General features: G+C 43.2%; 1 protein-coding gene, 4 non-coding genes and 2 pseudogenes across 5 annotated transcripts; all 7 read right to left on the bottom strand.

Annotated features, from left to right (window-relative positions):
• Positions 1-2,941: 2,941 nt before the first annotated feature.
• On the bottom strand, positions 2,942-3,681 carry LOC125511050. Its single transcript, XM_048676331.1, has 2 exons — positions 3,509-3,681; positions 2,942-3,349 (listed from the first exon to the last, which is right to left on the bottom strand). Exons 1-2 carry the CDS (start codon positions 3,579-3,581, stop codon positions 3,228-3,230), a joined length of 195 nt encoding a protein of 64 aa, XP_048532288.1. The 5' UTR covers positions 3,582-3,681; the 3' UTR covers positions 2,942-3,227.
• Positions 3,682-3,815: 134 nt separating this feature from the next.
• Positions 3,816-7,977, bottom strand: LOC125511049 (annotated as a pseudogene).
• Positions 7,978-9,717: 1,740 nt separating this feature from the next.
• Positions 9,718-9,937, bottom strand: LOC125511898. Its single transcript, XR_007285169.1, has one exon. It is a non-coding gene; the product is annotated as a small nucleolar RNA U3 (small nucleolar RNA).
• A 1,655-nt stretch (positions 9,938-11,592) lies between these two features.
• Positions 11,593-26,192, bottom strand: LOC125507494 (annotated as a pseudogene).
• Positions 13,930-14,148, bottom strand: LOC125511901. The gene has a single exon (XR_007285171.1). It is a non-coding gene; the product is annotated as a small nucleolar RNA U3 (small nucleolar RNA).
• Positions 19,052-19,272, bottom strand: LOC125511903. Its single transcript, XR_007285173.1, has one exon. It is a non-coding gene; the product is annotated as a small nucleolar RNA U3 (small nucleolar RNA).
• Positions 22,516-22,737, bottom strand: LOC125511896. The gene has a single exon (XR_007285167.1). It is a non-coding gene; the product is annotated as a small nucleolar RNA U3 (small nucleolar RNA).
• Positions 26,193-26,462: the final 270 nt, after the last annotated feature.

The following is a 26,462-nucleotide window of genomic DNA, read 5'->3' as shown; positions in this document are numbered from 1 at the left end:
AGTTGTGAAGGAGTGTAGCCACTTGTTCTAGGTGAAGTTCAACCTTAACAGGTCTTCACTGAAACACTGGTATATCGAAACAGCAATTGGAACAGAGGACACAATGGCCCCTCGAGATCTGGTGGGGGATTGCTGAAATCTGAGATGGGCTCTAGGCCCATATTGCAATTTCTGAAAAATCTCTAAGGGCCCATGTGGGTTATATGGCACTAGGTGTAGTGGGAAGTTTAGTCCCACCCCGGAAGTGGAAGGAGAGTTGGAGTGGTTTATAAGGGTTTCTCTTCTACATGCTATTGGAGCTTGAGAAGAGAAGAGGCCCTCGCGCACTCCTCCTCCGCCGCCCGCCTCGCCACGCCACGCCACGCCTTGTCACGACGCGCCGCGGGTTGCGAGATTGAGCCGAGCCGAGCTCACACCTACGCGCTTATTTTTGCCAGTCACTAACGGGGAGTTTTCTGACAGCTGGGCCACGATCTTAGACGTCGGATCGTGGGCTGTCACGGACTCGGACGTGGGTCGAGCCCACGTCTCTCCACGCGGCTGCGCCTATAAGTATGCGGTGTCTCCTAACCCTAGCCGCCACGAACAGATCACATCTGCTCACGCGCACGCCCACCGTCGTTCCTTCGCTGCTGCTGCCGCCGGTGACTCCATCCCGTCCGCCGCGTACACGGTCGACGGGAGAGCAGGTCTCCGAAACCACGCCCTTCTGGTTCCTGTACGGGGTGAGGGGCGAATAGGTTTTTGGGCAGCGATTACGCGACTGCTCGCTTCCGATCGTCTACTTCCTCTACGTCCGCGTCGCCTTCATCATCACCATGTCCACCGACACCGACCGTGCCGCCGCCGAGAAAGCTGAAGCCGACAAGAAGGCCGCCAAGGACGCCGCTGCTGCCACCAAAGCCGCGGCCTCTGCGTGGCCTACTGGAGGGTATAACTCGTTTATCCCGCTCCTGATTATTTTCATATTAGCAGTACTAGCAGTACGTGTAGATTTGTCTACTGTTTGCTTAGTACGTGCATGTTTAGATCAGAGTCACTACGTCATCAACTTAGTCAATGCCATGCTAGTGATTTACTCATGGATTAATTTAATCGAAAAATTGCCTATTTACTCAACACAGATCGCGCCGCACCGCGTTGGTGTTGTTCTTTACAGTAATATATATGATCTCGGCGCAAAATTCCAACGTGTCTTGGAAGTTCTCAATCTTATCTTTCTAAATCACTTCTTTTCTTGTTTGCGGACTGGCTTTTAAAATCCTTTAACACTTTTGTTCTGTTATACTCCTCATATTATGCGGGACGTGTAGGTCAATTAGTTAGCCAGCTATTAAATTGAAAAAAAATGGGTAAGAACCACTGCATTGTTTTACTAGTGTTGGCATCCACATCGCTTAACTTTGAAACTCATGATTCAGGCAGAGCTGCTTGTAGCTTCCGAGTGTGGGCGAAATATCTGGCTAGCCTCCCCTCCGAACATCGCTTGTATCCCTCTGTGCAATAAAGCTTCTCGGTTGCTATAATAATTGTTTTTTCAGCTAAAAAGAGTTGTTGTTTTTCCCTTTAATGCCTCTTTAGATTATAGAAAACCCATTTGCGTGAGATATGCTCTTTTCTTCAAAAGAATGGATTTATGCTATTTGTTTGAAGAACGGGTTTATGCTCTTAGTTTTTATCATAGGTTAATGAATTTACAACACGGTAAAGGCAAAGCGCAAGTGAGTGAGCTGGTCATAGTGCGTGACGGGTCGTTGGTCTGCCGTGCAAAACTGCGCGTGCACCATGTAGATGGTGTGTGTGCTAATGTGCGTGTGGGTCGCGACGTGTTGGTGTCATTTATAATAATGTACATGATTTGGGCTCTAACGGGGTGGAAAATCAGATGTGACGTGGAGGTTCTCATGTCTGCTCAAATTGCATTTTTTGTTTTTGCAAACTGGCTTTTAAATTCCTTTTAACACTTTTATTATGTTACTTCTCAGATTATGCAGGATGTGTAGGTCGATTTGTTAGCTAGCTACAGTGTTAAATTAAAAAATGGTTAAGATTCAGTGCATTACTTTACAAATGTTGATATGAATGTCATTGGCTCCGCCCCCTAGGTCATGTAATTTCGAGGCTTATAATTTAGTCAAAGTTGCTTGTAGCTTAGAGTGTGAACGAAATATGTGGCTCGCCTTCCCACAGAACATAGCTTGTGTCCCTGTGAACATTATGGTTGCTCTAAAAATAATAATTCTTTTGACTAAAGAAGTTCTTGTTTTTCTTTAAGGCCTCTTTGGATTATAGAAGGTTCATTTATGTAAAATATGCTCTTTTTTAAGAAATGATGGATTTTTTTTGCGGGTGAAGAGAGGATGGATTATGCTCTTTAAAAAAAAGATTTATGCTCTTAGTATTCATCATAGATTGATGAATTTATAACGAGGCGTAGGTAAAGTGCAAACGTGAGTGAGCTGATCATAGCGCGTGATAGGCCGTTAGTCCGCCGTGCAAAAATGTGCGTGTGCGTCAGATGTCGTCTATGCTGATGTAACGGTGAACGTGACAACGTGCATCGAGCCGTATTGGTGTCCTTTACAATAATGTATATGATTTTAGCTCTAAAAGGAGATAAATTCCGATGTGCCATGGAAGTTCTCAAACTTGTCTTTTAAATTACTTTCTTTTTGCCATGAACCAGCTTTTAAAATCCTTTAACGCTTTTATTCTGTTCTTAGATTATGCAAGATGTGTCGGTCGATTAGTTTGGTAGCTATTAAATAAATTATAAAAATGGGTAGAACCACCGCATTATTTTACAATCTTGACATCAATGTCTCTGCTATACAAACCCATACACAACAATATAATACAAATATCCACAAACAATTGAAAGCGCAAACACACAACAAGCACACAAGTCAACCGAGAAATTATGACTGAGCAAAAAACAATGGAAAAGAAACCAAACTCAATACCATTAGGTAAGGCACCCAGAGCTTTCTATATACAGATACATCAGCTCAACCTCACACTCACATCAAAGCAAAGGCGACGTCTCAACCTCACCCACAAAGTCACTAGATGCACACATCAGACCGGTGTCACACACGCACACACACAAGGAAAGTATCTGCTCGTCTTTTCCCGGACGGCATTGCCATTGAAACTGTGCAGTTCCACACGAAAGATGATGGCCGCCGGCTCGACGGCGAAAACCGCGTGCCGCCGCCATGGCCGTCCTAGAGCTTCAGCTTCACCATGGCCGGGTGGCGGTGCGAGTCGACCAGGATGGACCACAGGACGTGCACATCTTCGTCCTCGCAGGACTTGACGTCCTTGTACAGGATCCTCATCCCCCTCCCTGCCAACAAGCACAACAATGTCAGTGCCTAGCAAACAACAATGGCACAAGGAAGAGAAAAACAGAGCCCCATTCCCCCCAACCGTCCACAATGCTACAACAGAAGAAATCAAGATTTCCACAACAAAGCAAACAAGACGAGAAGTCGGTCGATCTTACGGTATTTGCGCGCCGAATGTGCGCGGACAATGATCTTCCTCAGGGGGGAGAAGAGGGAGCGGAGCCACCCCATGAGGAAGGCAGGAAGCCTTGATGATAGAGCCCGAGGGTTATGGCCTCATGGGGTGGGGTGGGGTGAAATGAGGGAGCAGAGCAGAGGCTGCAAGGCAGGGATGTATGTATGCAGGGGAGAGGAAACAAAAAGGGGTCTAGGTTAGAGAGGAAGTAACCATCAATCAGGCCCTGCTTTTTGGCACGAGGTGAAGTTCAGTGCACTGTACCCTTCTTCCCCTCCACCCCTGCCACATGTCTTGGGCTTCCTTCCTTGCAACCCAATCATGGTGCTTTTCAGCCATTTTGTTCTGGTATCTTGTCCCTTTCCTCTTCTTACTCTTCCTACCTCCTCCCCCTTTCGACAAGGCCGTGGCCGGCCCCAAACCTAACCATGAAAAAGAATCATGTGAGTGAGTGCTGCCAATTCTGAAATCTCCACAGCAAAAAACAAAACAAAAATCTGCATTTCGGCATCATCGCTATCATTACATAATCTATACTGGTGGAGGACTGCAGATGAACCTTCTTTTTCTCCTGGAATAGTAGCTGAATCAACTATTCTTAGTTTTTAGTAACGGCAGCTACACTTGCAGTGCAAGAGCGCACTTGAATAATGGTAGCTGGTTTTGGAATAGCATGGCAGTTCAATATTCATAGCTTTTAGTACAAGTATATATACGGTTGCTGATTTTGGGCGGTGCAATTTTACAAGTATGAAACATGATTTCACCTACTTCTAGGAGAATTGCAGTTCACACACATACACACACTTTACAAGTATGAAACATGAAAAAGAATAATGTGAGTGAGTGCTGCCAATTCTGAAATCCCCGCGGCGATAACTGCATTTCAGCGCCATCACCATCGTAGTACTATATTATATACTGATGAGGACTGCACATGGACTTTTTAATTTTTCTTCTAGAATAGTAGCCCATGAACTAAATCTGTTAAACTTGTAGTGCAAGAGTTCACCTGAATACACTAGAAAACTGGTGGCTGGTCTTGGTATATCATGGTGGTTCAATATTCTTAGCTTTCAGTACAAGTAAATGGTTGCTGCTTTTGGGTGGCGCAAGATTACAAGTATGAAACATTATCTTGCCTACTTTTAGGAGTATCACGATTCACACATAGTATTGTTTAGCATAGTATGGAAGTCACTTAAGATTAATTAACTATGTGCTAAGCTTAAACTAACATTTTATTTTTAGATAGATATATTATGTCTAGTCACCAAACCTTTTCGCTACTGCAAGCCTCTCCTTATGTGAGAATTTAATATAAAATTCGCTTAATCAATACTAAAATGCAGTAAATCCCTCTTAATGATGTGTTACGCTCACGAGCTCGACCCAACATTCAGTACAAAGTATCTTTATTTGGGACAGCAAATTATATGTGTAAAATTAGCATGTTTCTAAGCACACATGTTTTTTTAAGGAAGACACCTCAGGGGTATTCATTGATTAGATAAACATGTTACATCCTTGATTATTTCAATCTCTAGATATGTGAAGGAATCCTGCACTAATGGCATGACCCACTTGTCTGATCGAAGAGATGGTTGGCCTGAGTTTCCATTCAACCGATGGCATTAGGAATATGTCGCATCGATTGCTTGAACAACAGCTATATTATCAGATAACAGGGTGCAGTTATTGATTTGAAGCTGATCGAACATATGTGTGGCTACAAGTAAAGCATGAGCTTCTGCATCAGCTACAGAGAAGCAGAGCTTGCACTTTGATACATGCAGAGATGCATGGCGTGTTGGCACAAATGTAAATTTCAAGACCTGCAGCATGAGATTGAGAAATAGAAGCAAGTTGCTGCCGGATGATGTTCACCGTCTGTCAGTCGATCTGCTCCATTAAATATAGATGGTACCAGCAAAACATTAGACTGGCAGGGGAGGGAGGTCTCTGCACAAAGGGCTAGAGCGTGAGAGCGACATGCGCATTAGCAGTGTGCAGAACAGAATGGATAGTGGTGTTTTCCCCCTTAAAACTTGGATCATTTCTAGCTTTCCAAATGTGCCAGAGAAGATAGAGGTCATAATCAATTACAGAAGACTCAGGTGCTTGAGAAAAGATAGTATGAATAAAACTAGCACATGTGAAATTATCATCAGAGTGGGCCTCAGTTCAAAAGGATGGATAGAGTGAAACCAAATAGCTCTGGAGTAAGGGCAGTTGAAGAATTAGTGTTCGTCTGTTTCAAGATCTCCAAATCTATCGCAGTTGGGAGAAACTTTTTAAAATTCTCCCATGCAACAGCCAAAGATTTAGTAAGTGGTCTCCAAACAAAAGTCTGAACACTAGCAAGAACATTTTCATTTTTCCAAACTTGTTTAACAAAGCCGAGGCTAATCTGATTAAAGTTCATCTCAGTGATAGTATCATTTATTTTTGGTTAATGTAAGAAGATTCTGTAGGCACTTTGAGATGTACAGTTACCTGATTTGGAGGGTCTCCAGCAAACATCTTGCCCATGCTCCAAGTGCTCGTCCAGTGTTATATGAATACATTTAATCAATTTCCTTTAAGATATATGAATAGATTTAATCAATTTCCTTTAAGATAACCCCAGAATAGACAAGTTTTAGAATCATAATTTTACAATTGATGATAAGCTTTGCCATAAATGATAAGACAAAATTTTCAAATGCATGACACAAAGGAACAGAACAAATTATTTGAAAGTCTATTATTAAAGGTACTATTCCATATTCTCTAAGAATTAGAGAAACTTTTAATACCACGAAACTCAACCTCAGTATTGATTTGTTAACCGCTAGCACTGCAGATCAAGTCATCCTGGCAGAAAAACACACAAATGAATTCCCGTAAAGTATCCCCTCCGTTCCAAATTACTCGTCGTGGTTTTAGTTCAAATTTGAACTAAAACCACGACGAGTAATTTGGAACGGTGGGAGTAGTATTCAAATGCTATGGCCGTGGCCTCGTGGTCGTGGGTGCACAAAATCAGGAACACTAGTCAAAAAAGATAAACAGCCAGTCCTAGTTGAGATTTGCATGGAGCACAGGTTCTTCAAGGTCCATTCTGCGCCAGCCACCGGCCAAAGACGACAACTGATCCACCTTATCATACAACCCAAGGAGACCACCGGTGTGAACAAACAGGACCTTTCGCCCTTCCCACTTGGCTTGATTATCTGACATGTCCTTCAGCATATCGTAAGCCGCCTTCCCGGTGTAGACCGGATCGAGCACGATGCCTGTCGCCGCAGCGACATCCTTCACAAATCTAAGTTCATCACCCGTGCTCTTGGCATAACCCAAGCCCTTGGCATCTTCAATGCTGACTATATCATGTGAGTCCAGACCAGACTGAAGCCCATCGATCAGACCTTGAACACAGTCATAGAAGTATTTAGGGCCATAGCAGACAGAGAAGGCGTGGACTTTGGCCTTCAGGCTACTCAGCTGCGATCCCAAAGCGAGGCCGGCGACGGTTCCGCCGCTGCCGCACGCGACAACAATGTCATCAAACTGAAGACCACCATCAGATGACTGAATTTGTTCCTCAATCTCCCTTACTGCTTCGATGTATCCCCAATTCCCCAGTGCGTTCGATCCGCCGGCAGGGATCACGTACGGCCGCCGCCCCTCTTCCAGGAGCCTCTTCTTCAGCAGTTCGGTGAGAGCCACGCTCCCAAACTTCAAAAATTCTCTCTGCGAGACCAGGTCGATGTGCGCGCCCAGCAGCCTCTCGACGAGCAGGTTGCCGACCAGGCCGGGGTCCCGGTCCACGAGGAGCTTGGGGGTGCAGAGTATCAGATAGGAGTCGAGGCCGGCGTACTTGGCGGCCACGGCGGTGGCCCGGCAGTGGTTGCTCTGGATGCCGCCGGCGGTGACGACGCAGTCGGCGCCCCGCGCGGCGGCGTCCGCCACGAGGAACTCGAGCTTCCGCGCCTTGTTGCCGCTCAGCTGCATGCCGGCGAGGTCGTCCCGCTTGATCTACACCTCCGTGCCCTTGGGCAGGTCGGGCAGGTTCCACCGGTGGATCGGGGTCGGGAAGTGGCCGAGGGAGAAGGTGTGGGACGGGGCGTGGGAAAGGCCCGACGCCCAGGGCGGCAGCGCGTAGGGCTTGCTGGAGAGGAAGCCGCCGATCCGGGAGGCTGCAGCTGCGCTGGCTACGGTGGACGTACGGCGGAGGACGGCAGCCTGGGGAGAGAACGAAGGGAGGACGCAGGTGCCGAGCGCCATTGCTCCGGCGGCGGCGGATTGAAATCTCAGACCGATGTTCTCGTTTTTTTTTTCTTTTGAGTCAAAGAGCGATGTTCTCGTGGGTTTGTCCGTCGGGCCTGTCGCTCATGTGGGCTTTGGGCGACGTTTTTTACCGGGTTTGAAGCCCGGCCCGCCCAGTTTCCAGGGCGCCCACGCTTTTTTTTTCCTATATGCGGAGGCACGTGTCAGTTCATCATTGTCACAGCGCAGCGGGACGAGGGCGGGGAGGCGAGCTGCCGGCGAGGGAACGAGGCAGGAAATGGAGGGGATGGAGAGGAGCACGGCGGGGGCTCCCCCATTGGCCCTGCCAAGAGCGAGTGGTGAGTCGCCGGCGAGGCAGGTACGGCGAGCCCCGCCTTTGCCCCCATTCGCTCAGCGCCTCGTCTCATCCGCCGGTAGTCGCCGCGGCTGGAGGCGCCGATGCGCGCCACCCAGTCGACGGGCACCATGGCTTGGTTTCCCCAGTCAGCCGTGTGCTTGGCCCTCCGTTCGGTTCAGGGAGCTTTGTTTCAGAACCTTGCTCCTCTGTTCGGCTTTGTGACTCAGTTCCAGATTCTTGCAAGGTTCGCCATGTACCCTGCTCCTGCCTTTGCCTAAGATGGGTCCATTTTAATTGAGGCAGACATGAATTTTTGGTACAGTTCCTAAAGCTGCATCCAGAGCTCGATGATAGCATTCATGTGATGTGATCAGGCCTGAGTGTTGTAATCTGTTCCCTCCGTGTGTTTGATTCCTGCTGCTTAGTACAGTCATAACTGCTGAAAATATGGGCTGTACGAGTGCAGTATCTGGACAGTGCTGTTCTTACTTCTTAGACCAGAGTTGAGTGAAAGTTTCCTGTTTTACTTTCTGCTGCTACAAAAAAAACTGAACTGGGATCATTTTTATATAAAATGGAGCCGGTGGGAGAGCCCCTGATTATCAAGTAAAAAAAATTGGTAGAAAGCCAGCTAGAAGCAAGCTACAGTAACATATTGTGACTAGTGGTGGTTTTTGCCGGCCCATTTCATCTTGTTCATCGCGTGGACAGTAGATCATTTTTATCTTGTTGATGCTGCTACAGTAACTATCACTTCTTCAGTTATTTTGAAAAAAAGAGTCTGGCTTAAAAAACAGAAGGGAAAAAATTGGTAGAAAGCCAGCTAGAAGCAAGCTACAGTAACATATTGTGACTAGTGGTGGTTTTTGCCGGCCCATTTCATCTTGTTCATCGCGTGGACAGTAGATCATTTTTATCTTGTTGATGCTGCTACAGTAACTATCACTTCTTCAGTTATTTTGAAAAAAAGAGTCTGGCTTAAAAAACAGAAGGGAAAAAATTGGTAGAAAGCCAGCTAGAAGCAAGCTACAGTAACATATTGTGACTAGTGGTGGTTTTTGCCGGCCCATTTCATCTTGTTCATCGCGTGGACAGTAGATCATTTTTATCTTGTTGATGCTGCTACAGTAACTATCACTTCTTCAGTTATTTTGAAAAAAAGAGTCTGGCTTAAAAAACAGAAGGGAAAAAATTGGTAGAAAGCCAGCTAGAAGCAAGCTACAGTAACATATTGTGACTAGTGGTGGTTTTTGCCGGCCCATTTCATCTTGTTCATCGCGTGGACAGTAGATCATTTTTATCTTGTTGATGCTGCTACAGTAACTATCACTTCTTCAGTTATTTTGAAAAAAAGAGTCTGGCTTAAAAAACAGAAGGGAAAAAATTGGTAGAAAGCCAGCTAGAAGCAAGCTACAGTAACATATTGTGACTAGTGGTGGTTTTTGCCGGCCCATTTCATCTTGTTCATCGCGTGGACAGTAGATCATTTTTATCTTGTTGATGCTGCTACAGTAACTATCACTTCTTCAGTTATTTTGAAAAAAAGAGTCTGGCTTAAAAAACAGAAGGGAAAAAATATTTGTAGTCTGTCAGACAACCTCTGGGCCACCCTGCACAGGTGTGAGCCAGGCAGGGACGATCCTCTACAGCCGTCGGATTGCCCCATCAGGGAAATCCTGGCCGTTAATCACGCTCTGGCCCAGAGGTCAGAATGCATCAACCAGACTGAAGTGCTTGCCTCCTTATTGGTAAAGGATGCAGCGGTACGAGCCTATAGAACAGATCCTGTTCAAGTAAGGTCGTGCTACCTGCTGCTGCGCCTCGGCTTATAAGCTGGTTCTGCTCCCTGTAAACTGGCGAGGTGGGACTAATGTTAGGCATGCTGCTGCACAGCAGCGCCAACGCCCCCTCGGTGGGAGCTTTTAGGACTGGTAAGTGCTGGCCCGTGAGGTTGGTGGGCTGCTGCCTGTTAGATAGACAGAGCCCGGCCCATCTGAGAAACATCAGTCTCGTATGGCTTTTCTTTCCTACCTCAAAAAAAAGTATGGCTTTTTTGTTTCCTTTTTCGTTGCATCAGCTTTCCATTTTTGTTACTAGTAACAGTTCAGAAGTTGTTCTCAAATGTTACAGTATCCACTTGTCACTTATTATTTCTCACAAATTATCAGCACGCTAGTCAATGTTAAAACTCTCCATGTCCCGAAAGTACGCGCCAACTAGAACAACAATTGTGCAGACCAGGCAATTTTGCATGACAGGTAAATATAATATGCACACATTACCTTGTGACACGGACGAGCCTTAATCTGTGGGAACTTGAACTCCGTGTGGTTTGGATTCATGCACTTGGTCTCTTCCCTTGTTGGAGTACCCCCAAGACCTGCGATCGCACTATGACTGAACATGTCATTGTAAAGAATGCAGGTCGCAGGAGAAAACAGTTCCAAATGTCGTACGTACTGTACAAGATTTCACCTTGATAATCTCAACCAGCTGATCAACTGAATTCTCACTAGCATTAGTGCGCACCTTTTCTTTTTGTTCTTACCAAGAATGTTTCGCATGTTATTTTCGCAATCAGCAGGACTCGTGCATTTAAATTTCTACCTAATTATAGAAGATAACTTACCAAGGCTTTTGCACTGCCAAAATCACAGATTTTGATATGTGGGTTAACCAACAGTGGAAAGCTTACTAGGTTAGTACAGAATGTACTAGTGGTTATTCAAATTTGATTTGAGAATGTTTTTCCTGATCTAAAGAAAGCTCAACTAGCCAAACAACCAAGCGGAATTTGAGGAAACATATGTTTGGGACAACATACTAAGCATAGAAAAGGAGGTTAAAAATCTCACGACAACGTTCTATGGTTTAATATCACGGTGGCGGCTTCTGGTGAATAACAGACACTCAGACAGAATACTAGGGCCATGCTACAGAGAAAGAGCTTCTTTTTACAGGATTATACCTGTGTTATGTGTAACAGGCAAATGCTGGAAACAAGAGATCACTTGTTTTTCCTATGCCCATTTGCTAAAATGTGCTGGCAATATATTTGTCCTTCTTGGACATCAGCCCAGTCAGATGTTCAGGAGGAAGTTGAGCAACTCAAGCATTTGATCAACCTACCTTTTATTTTTTGCGGGTTTTTATTTTATTGATTTCCTGAGCAATCTGGACTACCAGAAATGATTTCATCTTCAACCAAATTCCTCCAAATATGTATAATTGCAGACGGTGTTTCAAGGAGGAGATGAAATGGCCTACTTACAGAGCTCAGAGGAAGGAGTACAGTGGCGTGGCTCACTGGGTGGCAGCATTCAGATGATCTACACACCTTGTACCTGCTGTATTTTGTTGTATCTCTTGTTTATTTCTTGTAGTTTCCTTCGATTTTTTCCCTGTATAGCTCTTTATTTTCTTTTTAAGAATTCCTATTTGTACCATTTATTTGAAAATTAATAAAAATATGCAGCAGAGTCCAGAATCCTGCTGTTTCCCTCAAAAATATCACGGTGGCAGATGCCAACACAATTATTATATTACAGGAACAATGGTTAGACGACTTATAACAATCACATATTGTGCTAATACTCGGTATCAAAAGGAAACTGAACGAACAACTCTGCTGCATGGCCAGGACATTACATTTCTGACTTGAACAACTACAAAGAGCAGACAGATTACAAATGTATGGAGAATTCCCTAACTAAAATTTCATCTGTAGCAAGAAAAAAATCAGCAGAATCACGCATTAGTTGAAGCATACAAATAATAAGGATGCACTAATGTGCAATTCATCAGTTATATTATCGTAGTCCCTAGAGATAAACCTTCATACTTCCACAAAAATGTGCACATACTTATCTCAGAAAAAAATGATAGCATCTCATCGCCTGCGTGATATACTGATATATACTAAGAAAAGAGAACCTTACAATTAACTAAACATACAAGAAGAAAGTTGCACTAGAAAATAAATCCAAAGACAGTAGAACTGACAGACTAGCTCAGCTGTATGCTTGAATGTCTCAGAATTCATTTTAGATTGTTAGTGAAGCCACTAATCTGAAACTTGTAGAAAGGTCCCAATACAGTACTCAACTATTGGAACATAAGTTTAGAGCAGGCCTGAGGACAAAAAAGTGCTGCAACTAAATAGGGAACATATCATATACTGATGTATTTAGTAACCAAGGAAATTCTGTAGCATGAGCTCCACATGACAGCATGTAGATAATTTTGGTAACATGTATGCCTAGTGCAAAGATTAACAGTAGAATAGTTTTTTGTAAAAAAGTGGAGATGGAGGACAATTGTGTAACTGTAAAGCATAACATCTCGTTCAGAAAAAGGACTGCCAAGTCATATCAGACCTGATAAGTCTATAGTTTGACATAAATGAGGGGCACTCTTTGATTCATTCTGTTGTACTGTCTTTTCATCCGGTTTACTGGCTCTGGAACTAACTCAAGGACAAGATTAAGATAAAGCCCATCCCCTTTAGTGGTTAAAAAAGGTACTGCTTAAGACCGACAATGTCAGGATGGTCAAGCATATACATAATTTACAATTCCCTGTTTTTGTACCAGTTATCTTGAAGAATCTTTTTTATGGCAACAACTTCTCCCGTTTCCTGACGTTTGGCCTGAAGAGTTGACAATAACAGGTTATATGCCTTCGACAATCAGTTGAGCATAGAGGCCAGTTTAGAAAACACAAAGGCCAGAAGTCTCCCTGAAATGCAACCCCAAAAGAACCAGTTCCCTGAAATACAACCCCAAAAGAAGTTTCCCTGACAGAAGTTATCATCAGAAGTTTCCCTGACAGACTATTTCATTAACCGCCATATCAGCAAATTTTGCTTCACAGCCACAATGTAGATTTTAGAGATTAATGTAGCATTGCGTTTACCTGTTTAGTGTTTAGGCAGACCATTTCGGCCAAGGATTGTGGTTGCAATTATGTGACCAGCTTCAGCACCAGAATCTGCAACCTTATCTGGCTCAGTGTCCAGGAAATGAAGAATTGAGTCACTTCATCTAGAAACAAGGTACAAACTTGATCAACAATTTTGCCTAGGCTTTTGTGTGAATAATGAGCCATAACAGGGCGAAGCCAGATCAGAAAACCATCCATTCCCAGGATGTAAAAGTCACTGCAAATCTATGGTAGAGTGAACCAATAGTTTTTCTTTTCTTTTGGCAAATCAGACATGCTTGCAACGAAATAATGAATCATTACACACAGACACACACACACAAAATTAGTTCTTCAGATTTTCTTGTCATCCAGCCATTAGTTCTTCAGTTTTTCTTGCCACCGTTATATTATGAGCTATATACTCATGTCATAGATAATTTGAGATGTGTGATTGCAAATAGAATATGTGGTTAAAACTGTCCGAAAATGGAAACGTAGAAGTCACTGCAAATCTATGGTAGAGTGAACCAATAGTTTTTCTTTTCTTTTGGCAAATCAGACATGCTTGCAACGAAATAATGAATCATTACACACAGACACACACCACACAGACACACACACACAAAATTAGTTCTTCAGATTTTCTTGTCATCCAGCCATTAGTTCTTCAGTTTTTCTTGCCACCGTTATATTATGAGCTATATACTCATGTCATAGATAATTTGAGATGTGTGATTGCAAATAGAATATGTGGTTAAAACTGTCCGAAAATGGAAACGTAGACAATGTATAGGAGACTGAATGTAATAGAATGAGATACTGAAAAAAGATACTGGCTAAAACGAGCACAAGGCAAAAAAAAAAGAATGTGTAGTCTGTCAGACAACCTCTGGGCCACCCTGCACAGGTGTGAGCCAGGCAGGAACGATCCTCTACAGCCGTCGGATTGCCCCATCAGGGAATCCTGGCCGTTAATCACGCTCTGGCCCAGAGGGCAGAATGCATCAACCAGACTGAAGTGCTTGCCTCCTTATTGGTAAAGGATGCAGCGGTACGAGCCTATAGAACAGATCCTGTTCAAGTAAGGTCGTGCTACCTTCTGCAGCGCCTCGCCTTATAACCTGGTTCCACTACCTGTAAACTGGCGAGGTGGGACTAATGTTAGGCGTGCAGCTGCGCAACAGCACCCCCTGGGAGCTTTTAGAAGGTCTCGTGGGTGGGTGTGCTGTGCTGGCCCGTGAGGTTGGGCCGATGCCTGCTGAGTACACAAGCCCGGCCCATCTGAGGAATGATTTTCTTGGTGGGGATATCTGAGAAATTCTAAATTGTTTGACGAGCCTTAACTTCTCACAGTTTATCAGCACACTTCTCAGTGTTAAAGCTCTCGCTGTTCCAAAAGTATGTGCCAACTAGAAAGCAATTGCTTTCAAAAAATAAAAATAAATTAGAACAGCAATTGTGCATGACACATTACCTTGTACCACGAGCCTTAATTTACGGGAACTTGAACTCCGTGTAGTTTGGATTCATGCACTTGATCTCTTCCCTTGTTGGAGTACCCCAAGACCTGCAAGGCACTATGACTGAACATGTCATTCTAAAGAATGCAGTTCGCAGGAGAAAACAGTTCCGAATGTCATAGTACCGGAGTACAAGATTTCACCTTGATAATCTCAACCAGCTGATCAACTCCACTTTCCCCAGGAAGAAAATATAAGCAAATGCCAGCACAATTATGTATATATAAGCAGATGCTTGGCATATCTGCAAAGTTACGAGATTACAGGAACAAGGATTAGACGACGACTTATAACAATCATATCAAAAAATAACTGAAGGAAGAATTCTGTTGCATGGTCGAGGCCTTATATTTCTGACTTAAACAACTACAAAGACCAAACAGATTACAGATGTATGGCACAACTCATTAACTAAATTTTTATCTGTAGTAAGAACAAAATCAGCAGAATTAAGAATTAGCTGAAGCATACAGCAGATGGTCTATCGTTGTCCGCACTACCACAAAAATGTGCAAATACTTATCTCGGAAAAAAATGATTTACCTGTGTGAATATATACTACTCCCTCTGTCCCCAAATGATGGCATATAAATTCAGTCAAAAAGTCAATTCTTTCTAAGTTGACCAAATATATAGAAGAAAATGTCAACTATTACAATACTGAATAAATAGATTATGAAGATATATCTAATGGTGGATATGTTCATATTGATTAGGTATTGTCTATCGTCATATTTTTGTATATATACTTGGTCTAACTTAGAAAGTATTGACTTTTTGATTGAATTTATATGCCATCTATTTAGGGACGGAGGTAGTAAGAAAATGGGACCTTATGATTAACTAAACATACAAGAAGAAAGTTGTACTCCCTCCGATCCAAATTAATTGACGCTTGGATCGGAGGGAGTACTATAGAACATATATCCAAACAAAGTAGAACGTACAGGCTGGATCAGTTGTATGTTTGAATTTCTCAGAATTTATTTTAGATTTTTAGTGAAAGCATCAATGTGAATAACTAATCTGAGACTTGTAGATAGGTCCCAATACAGTATTCAACTATTGGAACATAAGTTTAGAGTAGAGCGGGAATGAGGACAAAAATGTGATGCAACTAAGCAGGGAATATATCATATACAAATGTACTCCGTATTTAGTAACCAAGAAAATTATGTACCACGATCTCCACATGACAGCATGTAGATAATTTTGGTAACAAGTATGCCTAGTGCAAAGATTATTAAAAAGTTTTTGTAAAACATTAAAGATGGAGGACAATTGTGCAAAGCATAACATCGCTCAAAAAAATAACTGCCAAGTCATGTCAGACATAATACGTGTATAGTTTGACATAAGTGAGGGGCACTCTTTGAGTGATTCCTTCTTTTGTACTGTCTAGCATCCGGTTTACTGTCTCTGGAACAAACTCAAGGACAAGAATGTGATAAAACTCATCCCTTTCGGTGGTTAAAAGGAAGTAATGCTTAAGACCAACAATATTAGGATGATCAAGCATATGCCTAATTTCCAATTCCCTGTTTTTGTATCGCTTGTTTTGAAGAACCTTTTTTTATGGGAACACGTTTCTCGACATTTGGCCTGAAGAGTTGACAATAACAGGTTATATGCCTTCGACAATCAGTTGGGCATAGACCAGTTCAGACAACGCAAATGTCAGAACTCAGAAGTCTACCTGAAAAACAACCCAGAAGAACCAGTTCCAACCACATGTTCAGCGATGTAACTGACTGACTATTTCATTACCACGATATCAGCAAATTTTGCTTCACAGCCTATACTTGTTTGGGCAGACCATTTCGGCGACAGATTGTGGTAGCAGCTTCGGCACCAGAATCTGCAACCACATCTGGCTCAGTGTCCAGCAAATGAAGAATTGAGTTACTTCATCTAGAAACGAGGTGCAAAGTTGATCAACAATTTCCCCTAGGCTTTCTGTGAATATATATGAGCCATAACAGCGCGAAGCCAGAGCATAAAACCATGCATTCCCAAGATGTAAAACTCGCTGCAAACCTAGTTTTTGTTTTTTTGCGAATCACATATGCTTGCAACGAAATAATGATTCATTACAAATATTAAAATTCAAGCAGGGCCATATCCAGGGAGGCATATACTGTCTGCATTCACTACAAATGAAAGCTTCTATAAAGCTTCAAATATTTTTGCAACTAACCAAATCTTAGCTACAATAAATGCCCAAATGAATCGACAGGGACTGACAAACAGCACGTTGGGCCCAAAAGAAGCGAACCAACAGCAAGTTACTTGACCACCAAAAATTGTCAATGTGGAATGGTCCAGTGCAGGTTAAGTAGATCTGGTAATGAAGGCTCTATTTTAATTTAAAAGACTGAAATCGATAAGCTTAAGCTTGATTCAGACAGATGAAGCAAGGTAGCCAAAAAGAAGGCAGTTTTGCAGCCCAATTTATGTTAACCCACACAATGCTCCACTCAAGTTTGTCTAGGTTCTTGACTGCACACAGAGTAGAGAGCAACACAGAAAACCCCAAAGAGTTTTTTTCTCTTTATAATATCCATATACAACAAATCAATGATAAGCAAATGCCAACCTACAGTATAGTTAATTCATGTCTAGTCTAGTCTGGTTTAATAGTACTCGGCCTGTTTCAGAGGCCCATGATTTTGACTGAAGTTTCAAAAAAATATCCTGTATCAAGCGATTGATGAACCTAAAATTTTCTGTTGGAATGGAAGCATCAAGTGAATTAAATGCAATAAGGATAATTACAAAACGCAAACAGGAAAAGAAGATATAAAGTGGTGTCCTTATCAGCGAGAGAGAGAGAAATCAGGCTCTCTGATTTGAATGTACTGTGTATGATTCAGGATAATATGCTATTTTAACATGTCAAACATTACAGCTGAAGTGGTCCAGCAAGCGGAAAGGCTGCTTGATACCATCGATCATCATCGCCGATGTGGCGATGTCAATGCAACCTCCTTAATTAGAAAAGGAAAAGTAGAGCTGCACCCACCTTACTGGCTAGTAACACAATGCAGATGACTAAAAGAATAAGAAAAATACTGCAGGAGAGCACCAAGAAACCACACAAAGGAAGTCACAAGATGATCATTTTCGGAGATCTATAAAAATGGTACCAACCAAATTGCACACAATACGGTAATCTTCAGTTCCCTCCGTTCCAAAATAGATGACTCAACTTTGCACTAACTTAGGTTTTAGCATTTGAACTCCATGATCCTCAGATGGATCATCTGTCTCCTGCAAAAGATGGGCCTATTCAGATAACTAGAGGTAAGCACAAAAGGATTGTCATCAATGTAACAGACCTTAAAACCTCCACTTTCGCACATGGACCAAAGTTACATTGTGATAATATTTGTTACTGATCATAATGGAACAAAGGGGAAGAGCCATCATTAGACAATACTGTTACCATAAACAAATACCAGACAGCATTCTTTCTTAGAGCATTGCCATAGTTCAACTACTTGGAGCATTAGAACCGATCTCACTTAAGGCACAAACACAGAGGAGGGGAAGAGATGACAAAAACAGACTGGAATATCACTGGAACTTGCCAGACAATTCAAACACATCGTTTATGAAGATGACAAACCGAAAAGGAAAAAACTTGCCAGTTATGTTTGTCTTTCATGAGTTTCATCCCTCAATCTTCAGTTATCGTTCCCTCTGTATATATTTGGTTACTCTTCAGTTCCATCCGTGTTCATTTTTTGATAGGCGACGCCAGTGTGGCCGAGTTCAGGAAGGAGAACGCGATGGGGGTTGTTCGAGGTGCAAGTTCCAGGTCAGATGCGCGCTCAAGCTGCAGCTCGTGCCGGCAGACGTCGTGTTCCAGGAAGTCAAGTGCAGCTCGTTCTGCAGATTATTACAGAGACAACTGCAGTCTAAAAAAAGAAGTGAAAAAAAAAAGATTTGTAGTCTGTCAGACAACCTCTGGGCCACCCCCTGCACAGGTGTGAGCCTGGCAGGAACGATCCTCTACTTGGAGCATTAGAACCGATCTCACTTAAGGCACAAACACAGGGGAGGGGAAGAGATGACAAAAACAGACTGGAATATCACTGGAACGAACTTGCCAGACAATTCAAACACATCGTTTATGAAGATGACAAACCGAAAAGGAAAAAACTTGCCAGTTATGTTTGTCTTTCATGAGTTTCATCCCTCAATCTTCAGTTATCGTTCCCTCTGTATATATTTGGTTACTCTTCAGTTCCATCCGTGTTCATTTTTTGATAGGCGACGCCAGTGTGGCCGAGTTCAGGAAGGAGAACGCGATGGGGGTTGTTCGAGGTGCAAGTTCCAGGTCAGATGCGCGCTCAAGCTGCAGCTCGTGCCGGCAGACGTCGTGTTCCAGGAAGTCAAGTGCAGCTCGTTCTGCAGATTATTACAGAGACAACTGCAGTCTAAAAAAAGAAGTGAAAAAAAAAAGATTTGTAGTCTGTCAGACAACCTCTGGGCCACCCCCTGCACAGGTGTGAGCCTGACAGGAACGATCCTCTATAGCCGTCGGATTGCCCCATCAGAGAATCCTGGCCGTTAATCACTCTCTGGCCCAGAGGTCAGAATACATCAACCAGACTGAAGTGCTTGCCTCCTTATTGGTAAAGGATGCAGCGGTACGAGCCTATAGAACAGATCCTGTTCAAGTAAGGTCGTGCTACCTTGTGCCGCGCCTCGGCTTATAAGCTGGTTCCGCTCCCCGCAAACTGGCGAGGTGGGACTAATGTTAAGCGTGCAGCTGCGCAGCAACGCCCTCGATGGGAGCTTAGAAGGGCTGACTCGTGGGTGCTGGGCTGCTGGCCCGTGAGGTTGGGCTCCTGCCTGCTGGATACACAGAGTCTGGCCCATCTGAGAAACATCTATCTCGTGTGGCTTTTTCGTTTCCTTTTCGTTGCATCATTCGTTGTAACTTATTTTCCTTTTTGTCAAAAGTATTTGAGGAATGCTTTTTTTGGCCGGATTATCTGAGAAACTCGTCTACTAAAAAAACTGAGAAACTCTAAATTGATGAGCCTTGATTTTCTCAAGGTCGGCGGCCTCCTCCATGCTCCCTCCAGGGTGGGGGTGGGGGTGGGGGTGCCTGCCCGGTGACATCGGGTAGCGGTGACGATCTTCGACTGCAGGCGCGTGGCGACAGGTTGTTGTAGATTGGAGCGGTGGTGCAAAGGGCGCGGAGCGAGTCACGGGGATCCGATGGAATTGGGTGCTTGGCAGCCGGAGGTGCCGGTTGCCATGCCCCCCCCCCTGTCTGGATCTAGAGTGTCCATTTCTAATGGGAAGACGCCCTCCTCTCCCGGTAGTACTACTCCCTCCGTTTCAAATTACTTGTCGCAGAAATGGATGTATCTAGATGTATTTTAGTTTTAGATACATTCATTTCTGTGACGAGTAATTTGAAACGGAGGGAGTAGTTGGCAATTGGCAAGTGACGCGGTTGGCCGCCGGAGCAGCGGTTGAACTTGGTCCTTCTGCTAGGGCTGGTTGCTCTCCTGCGCGTGCTCCGGGCCCTCTCTGTCCATGTCGAGGTGGAGGCTCGTGGCTTGGTTGGGGTGGCGGACACGTGTTTTGGCGTCGGTGTTGAGTTGTCTGAGGATGTCGGGGCAGCGGCCCCGGTTGGCGGGATCCACGGTGGGCTTTCCGGCAGGCTCCATGGTGGCAGTGATGCCTTCACCTCTTGGCCGTGTGGGCGGCAAGGGTGGCAGAAGGCTCTAGCCTCCTCTGTTGGTGCCCAAATCTGGTGGGGTTGGCCTGACTCTCGTTGTGGTGGTGACCAGGGCACCTCCTAGTGAGATTGGCGAGTTCCTGAACGAAAGCTTCGCACTTGGCGCCAGCACCGGCGGCGCCCGCCGGTGTCGTTATCTTCTTGAAGACGTAGTCGTGGGTCTTGTTCATGTGCCAGGCCTCCGGGTGAAAACCCTTGTTTGTACTCAGACTCGGCAGCGCCAACGCATTGCGCCGTCACCCTCCTGGGGGTGTTGCCATGGAGTTTTGATGTCGTCGGTCGGTCCTAGGTGAGGCGTTAGGCTAGCTATAGGCTTCTTGTTATATCTTTCTATCTGCTTTGTAAGAGGGCCTTCTCACCACATTGTATCGTTCGGCCATGTATTGTACCGTGTTGTTGTTTTATATATAAAGTGGGGCGAAAGCCTGTTTCGAGAATTTTCTCGCAGTTTATCAGCACCCTAGTCAACGGTAAAGCTCTCCCTGTTCCGAAAGTATGCGCCAACTAGAACAGCAATTGTGCAGACCAGGCAATTTTGCATGACAAACACAATACATGCACATTACCTTGTGCCACGGACGAGTCTTAGTTCGGGAGAACTTGAACTTCGTGTAGTTTGTATTCATGCACTTGATCTCTTCCCTTGTTGGAGTACCCAAGACCTGCGACCCACTATTATGACTGAACAAATGTCTTCTTTTTTAACTTATGACTGAACAAATGTCATTGTAAAGGATGCAGGTCGAGGGAGAAAACAGTTTCAAATGTCATACAAGATTTCACCTTGATAAGCTCAACCGGCTGATCAACTCCACTTTCTCCAGGAAAAAGAGGCTGCATTGATGAATGAATATTATGAAGCTAGAGAATAAAATAAAAGACTACATGCATGAACAGAACCTGTCCGAGAAGCAGCTCTGCCATGACACAGCAGATATTCAGTCTGCCGTGAAGAAAACCACAACAAATCAAATGGCAGCGGTATATTCAGTTGCACCAAATTTGTTCTGGTGCTATGTAATATCTTGAGAAAATGTAGGAGATATTCAGCTCTCACTTGACCTGCATATATGCAAAACATTACTTTCAAAACAATTTGGAAATCTCACTCACGACTGAGGATTTCGCGTGTTACTTGGTTAAGCTTCCTAGACACCTGATGCGGCATGTTTGGCACCTGCACCCCTCTTTTTTACAGGACAGGCCACAAATCCAGCAGAGAGCACAAAAAAACATAAGTAGGATCTCCATGGAATACACCTTGGAAACAAGATCGATTTCTTGTTTTCCAAGTAGTCCACAGAAGGCCAGCAGTACCGGCAGAAACAATAACTCTGTCTTTGCCAGTTGCCTTTACCTGTTTAGGCAGACCATTTTGGCCACGGATTGTGCTTGCAAATATGTGACCATATTCAGCACCAGAATCTGCAACCACATCTGGCTCGGTCTCCTGCAAATGAAGAATTGAGTCACTTCATCTAGTAAAACAGGGTGCTTATAGACGTCATGATGTCAAAAAGGGCGAAGCCAGAGCATAAAATACACTGCAAATCTGCGGCAGAGTGAGTCGCATACTTTCTTTTTGCGAAGCACATATGCTTGCAACGAAATAATGATTCATTACACACACACGCAAAATCAAGCAGAGCCATATTCACTATTCAGGGAGGGCATATACCCTGTCTGCATTCACTACAAATGCAAGCTTTTATAAAGCTTCAAATATATTTGCAACTGACGAAATTGTAGCTACAATAAATCCCCAAATGAATGGACAGGGACTAACAAACAGCACATTGTGTCCAAAAGAAGCGAACCAACCACCAAAAAAAACATGTCATACTTTACGAAAATTCTTGATAAAATGGAGTTAGCATATGTGCATAAAGCTGGTAACTGTTTAGTCCAGTCTTTTGTTCAGATTTCACTCTCCTTTTTTAGCCATCTCACTTTTTTTTCCTTAATTCATTGTTCTCTCTTTGTTCATTACCTTAGTTATCATCAGTCAGTCTTTTCATCAGTATTCTTATTATTCTTCATTTTTGGTCTTCTTTATCTATAAAAGTGAACGGGGGGAGAATGTAGAATGTAGAATGAGTGATTGCAAATACTGAATGTAGAATGAGTGACTGAAAAAGAGACTTAAAAAACGAGCACAAGGGCAAAAAAGATGTTGAAGTCTGTCAGACAACCTCTGGGCCACCCTGCACAGGCGTGAGAGCCAGGCAGGAACGATCCTCTACAGCCATCAGATTGCCCCATCAGGGTAATCCTGGCCGTTAATCACGCTCTGGCCCAGAGGTCAGAATACATCAACCAGACTGAAGTGCTTGCCTCCTTATTGGTAAAGGATGCAACGGTACGAGCCTATAGAACAGATCCTGTTCAAGTAAGGTCGTGCTACCTCCTACCGCGCCTCAGCTTATAAGCTGGTTCCGCTCCCCTTAAACTGGCGAGGTGGGACTAATGTTAGGAGTGCAGCCACGCAGCTCCCCCTCGGTGGGAGCTTTTTGGGTGCTGGCCCGTGAGGTTGGGCTGCTGCCTGCTGGAAACACAGGCAGAGCCCGGCCCATCTGAGAAACATCTTTCTCGCCTGGCCCTTTTTTCTCATTGCATCAGCTTTCCATTTTTGTCCGTTGTAATTTATTTTCTTTTTTGTTAAGTATCTGAGGAATGCTTATTTTGGTGCCAATGTTAAAACTCTCCCTGTCCCGAAAGTACACGCCAACTAGAACAGCAATTGTGCAGACCGGGCAATTTTGCATGACAGGTAAAATATGCACACATTACCTTGTGACACGGGCGAGCCTTAATCTGTGGGAACTTGAACTCCGTGTGGGTTGGATTCATGCACTTGATCTCTTCCCTGGTTGGAGTACCCCAAGACCTGCGACGCATTATGACCGAACATATCATTGTAAAGAATGCAGGTCGCAGGAGAAAACAGTTACCAAATGTCATACTGCAAGATTTCACCTTGGTAATCACAACCGGTTGATCAACTCCACTTCCCCCCAGGAAAAAGAGGCTGCATGGATGGATGAATACTATGAGAACAAGCTAGAGAGTAAAATACTCCTTCCATCCCAAAATAAATGTCGTTGATTTAGTACAACTTTGTACTAATGTTCTACTAAATCAGCAACACTTATTTTGAGACGCAGGGAGTAAAAGACTATATGCATGAATGAAAAAATCTATGGGGGAAGCAGTTCTGCCATGACAGAGCAGATATTCAGTCTGCAGTGAACAAAACCACAACAAAATAATGGCAGTAGTACATTCAGTTGCACCAAATATAGTTCTGGTGCTCGGTAATATCTTGAGTAAATGTAGGAGATATATGCAAAGCATTACTTTGAAAACAATTTAGAAATCATCATTTCTGGGTAGGTTACTGGCATAAGTGCACACCCTTTTTTTTGTTCTTATCAAGAAAGTTTAGCATGTTCTTTTCGAAATCAGTAGTACTCGAACATTTAAATTTCTACCTTATTATAGAAGATAACTTACCAAGACTTTTGCACTGCCAAAATCGCAGATTTAGATTTTGAGCTCGTGTTATGTGGGTTAACCTACAGTGGAAAGCTTACTAGGTTAGCAAAAATGTATTACTCCTTGGAGTAGTGGTTATTCAAATTTGATAGTAAATGTTCTTCCAGATGTAAAGAAAGCCCAACTAGCCAAACAATTCTGCAGGATTTGATGGAAGATATGTAAAACACAACAGCACAACATATTAAGCATAGAAAAGGAGGTTAAAAATCTCACTAGAATGTTCTGTGGTTTGATATCATGGTGGCAGATGACAACACAATTATGTATATAAGCAAGTGCTCGGCATATCTGCAAAGTTACGAGGTTACAGGAACAATGATTAGACGACTTATAACAATCACATCTTGTGCTAATACTCAGTATCAAAAGAAAACTGAAGGAACAATTCCGGGGCATTATATTTCTTACTTGAACAACTACAAAGAGCAAACAGGTTGCATATCTATGGCAGAACTCATTAACTAAAATTTTATCTGTAGCAAGAACAAAATCAGCAGAATTAAGCGTTGATTGAGGCATGTAAACAATAAGAATACACTAATGTGCGTTTCATCGGTTATACAGTAGATGGTTTATCGTAGTCCCTAGAGATAACCTTCGTACTACCACAAAAATGTGCAAATACTAATGTCAGGAAAAAAATGATAACTTCTCATGGCCTGTGTGGTAACTAAGAAAATGGAACCATAAGTTTAGAGCAAAGCACTTTCCACTCATTCTACAGCAGACCATGAGTCCAGCAGAGAGAACCAAGAAAACATAACATTAGTGGGATCTGCAGGGAATGAATTATTTTTGTTTTCCAAATAGTCGAAAGAAGGACATCAGTACCAGCAGAGACTATAACTCTGTCTTTGCCAGTTGCCTTTACCTGTTTATGCACACCATTTTGAACACGAATTGTGGTTGCAATTATGTGTCTTGCTCAGTGTCCTCCAAATGAAGAATTGATTCACTTCATCTAGTAAAACAGGTGCTTATAGACGTCATGATGCAAAACAGGGCGAAGCCAGAGCATAAAACCATGCATTCCCAGGATGTAAAACACACTGCAATCTGTGGCAGAGCGAATCACATTTTTTTTCCGAATGTCATATGCTTGCAATGAAATAATGATTCATTACACACACACATGCAAAGTCAAGCAGAGCCATATTCACCATTCAGGGAGGCCATATACTCTGTCTGCATTCACTACAAATGCAAGCTTTTATAAAGCTTCAAATATATTTGAAACTAACCAAATTGTAGCTACAATAAATCCCCAAATGTATCGACAGGAACTAGCAAACAGCACACTGTGTCCAAAAGAAGCGAATCGTCAGCAAGTCGTTTAGCCACCAAAAACTGTCCATATGGAATGGTCTCAGTGCACGTTAAATAAATCTGGTTATGAAGCCTCTATTGCAATTTAAAAGACTGAATTGATAAGTTTGAGGTTGATCCAGACAGATGAAACAAGGTAACCAAAAAGAAGGAAGCTTTGCAGCCCAATCTATGTTAACCACACAATGTTCCACTCAAGTCTATCTATGCACACAGAGTAGAGAGAGATACAACAAACCCCAAAGGAGTATCTTTACAATATCCATATAAACAAACCAATGAAAACCAAATGCCAACCTACAGCATAGTTAATTCATGTCTAGCCTGGTTTAATAGTACTCAGCCCGTTTCAGAGGCCCATGATTTTGACTGACGTTTAAAAAAACGTGTATAAAGCGATTGATGAACCTAAAATTTCTGTTGGAACGGAAGCATCAAGTGAATTAAATGCAATAAGGATAATTACAAAATGCAAACAGGAAAAGAAGATATAAAGTGGTGTCCTTATCAGAAAGAGAGAGAGAAAAATCAGGCTCTCTGATTTGAATGTACTGTGTATGATTCGGGATAATACGCTATTTAATATCTCAAAACACAGCTGAAGTGGTCCAGCAAGCGGAAAGGCTGCTTAATTCTATTGATCATCATAGCCGATGTGGCGATGTCAATGCAACCTCCTCACTTAGGGAAAATAAAAAGTAGAGCTGCACCCACCTTACTGGCTAGCCACACAATGCAGATGACTAAAAGAAATAAGAAAAGTACTGCAAGAGAGCACCAAGAAACCACAGAAAGGAAGTCACAAGATGATCATTTTGGGAGATCTATAAAAATGGTAGTACCAACCAAATTGCACAGAATATGGTGATCTTCAGTAAGTTTTATCATCTGAGCTCCATGATCCTCAGTAGGATGATCTGTCTCCTGCAAAAGATGGGCATATTCAGATATCTACAGATAAGCACAAAAAGGACTGTCATCAATGTAACAGACTTGATGCTCAAGCAATCCATGTGTCTTGATTCCTTAAAACCTCCACTTTTGCACATGGACCAAAGTTACATTGTGATAATATTTGTTACTGATCATCAGGGAACAAATTGGGGAACAATCATCAGACAATACTGTTACCATACACAAAAATTATAAATCTGAACTTTCAGTATACACACATGACAGCATTCTTTCTTAGAACATTGCCATAGTTCAACTACTTGGAGCATTGGAACCGATCTCACTT

This window comes from Triticum urartu, chromosome 5 (assembly GCF_003073215.2).
Source record: "Triticum urartu cultivar G1812 chromosome 5, Tu2.1, whole genome shotgun sequence".
Classification (NCBI taxonomy): Eukaryota; Viridiplantae; Streptophyta; class Magnoliopsida; order Poales; family Poaceae; genus Triticum; species Triticum urartu.
Note: the sequence above shows the minus strand (reverse complement) of the source record. Positions and strands in the feature narration are given on the sequence as shown.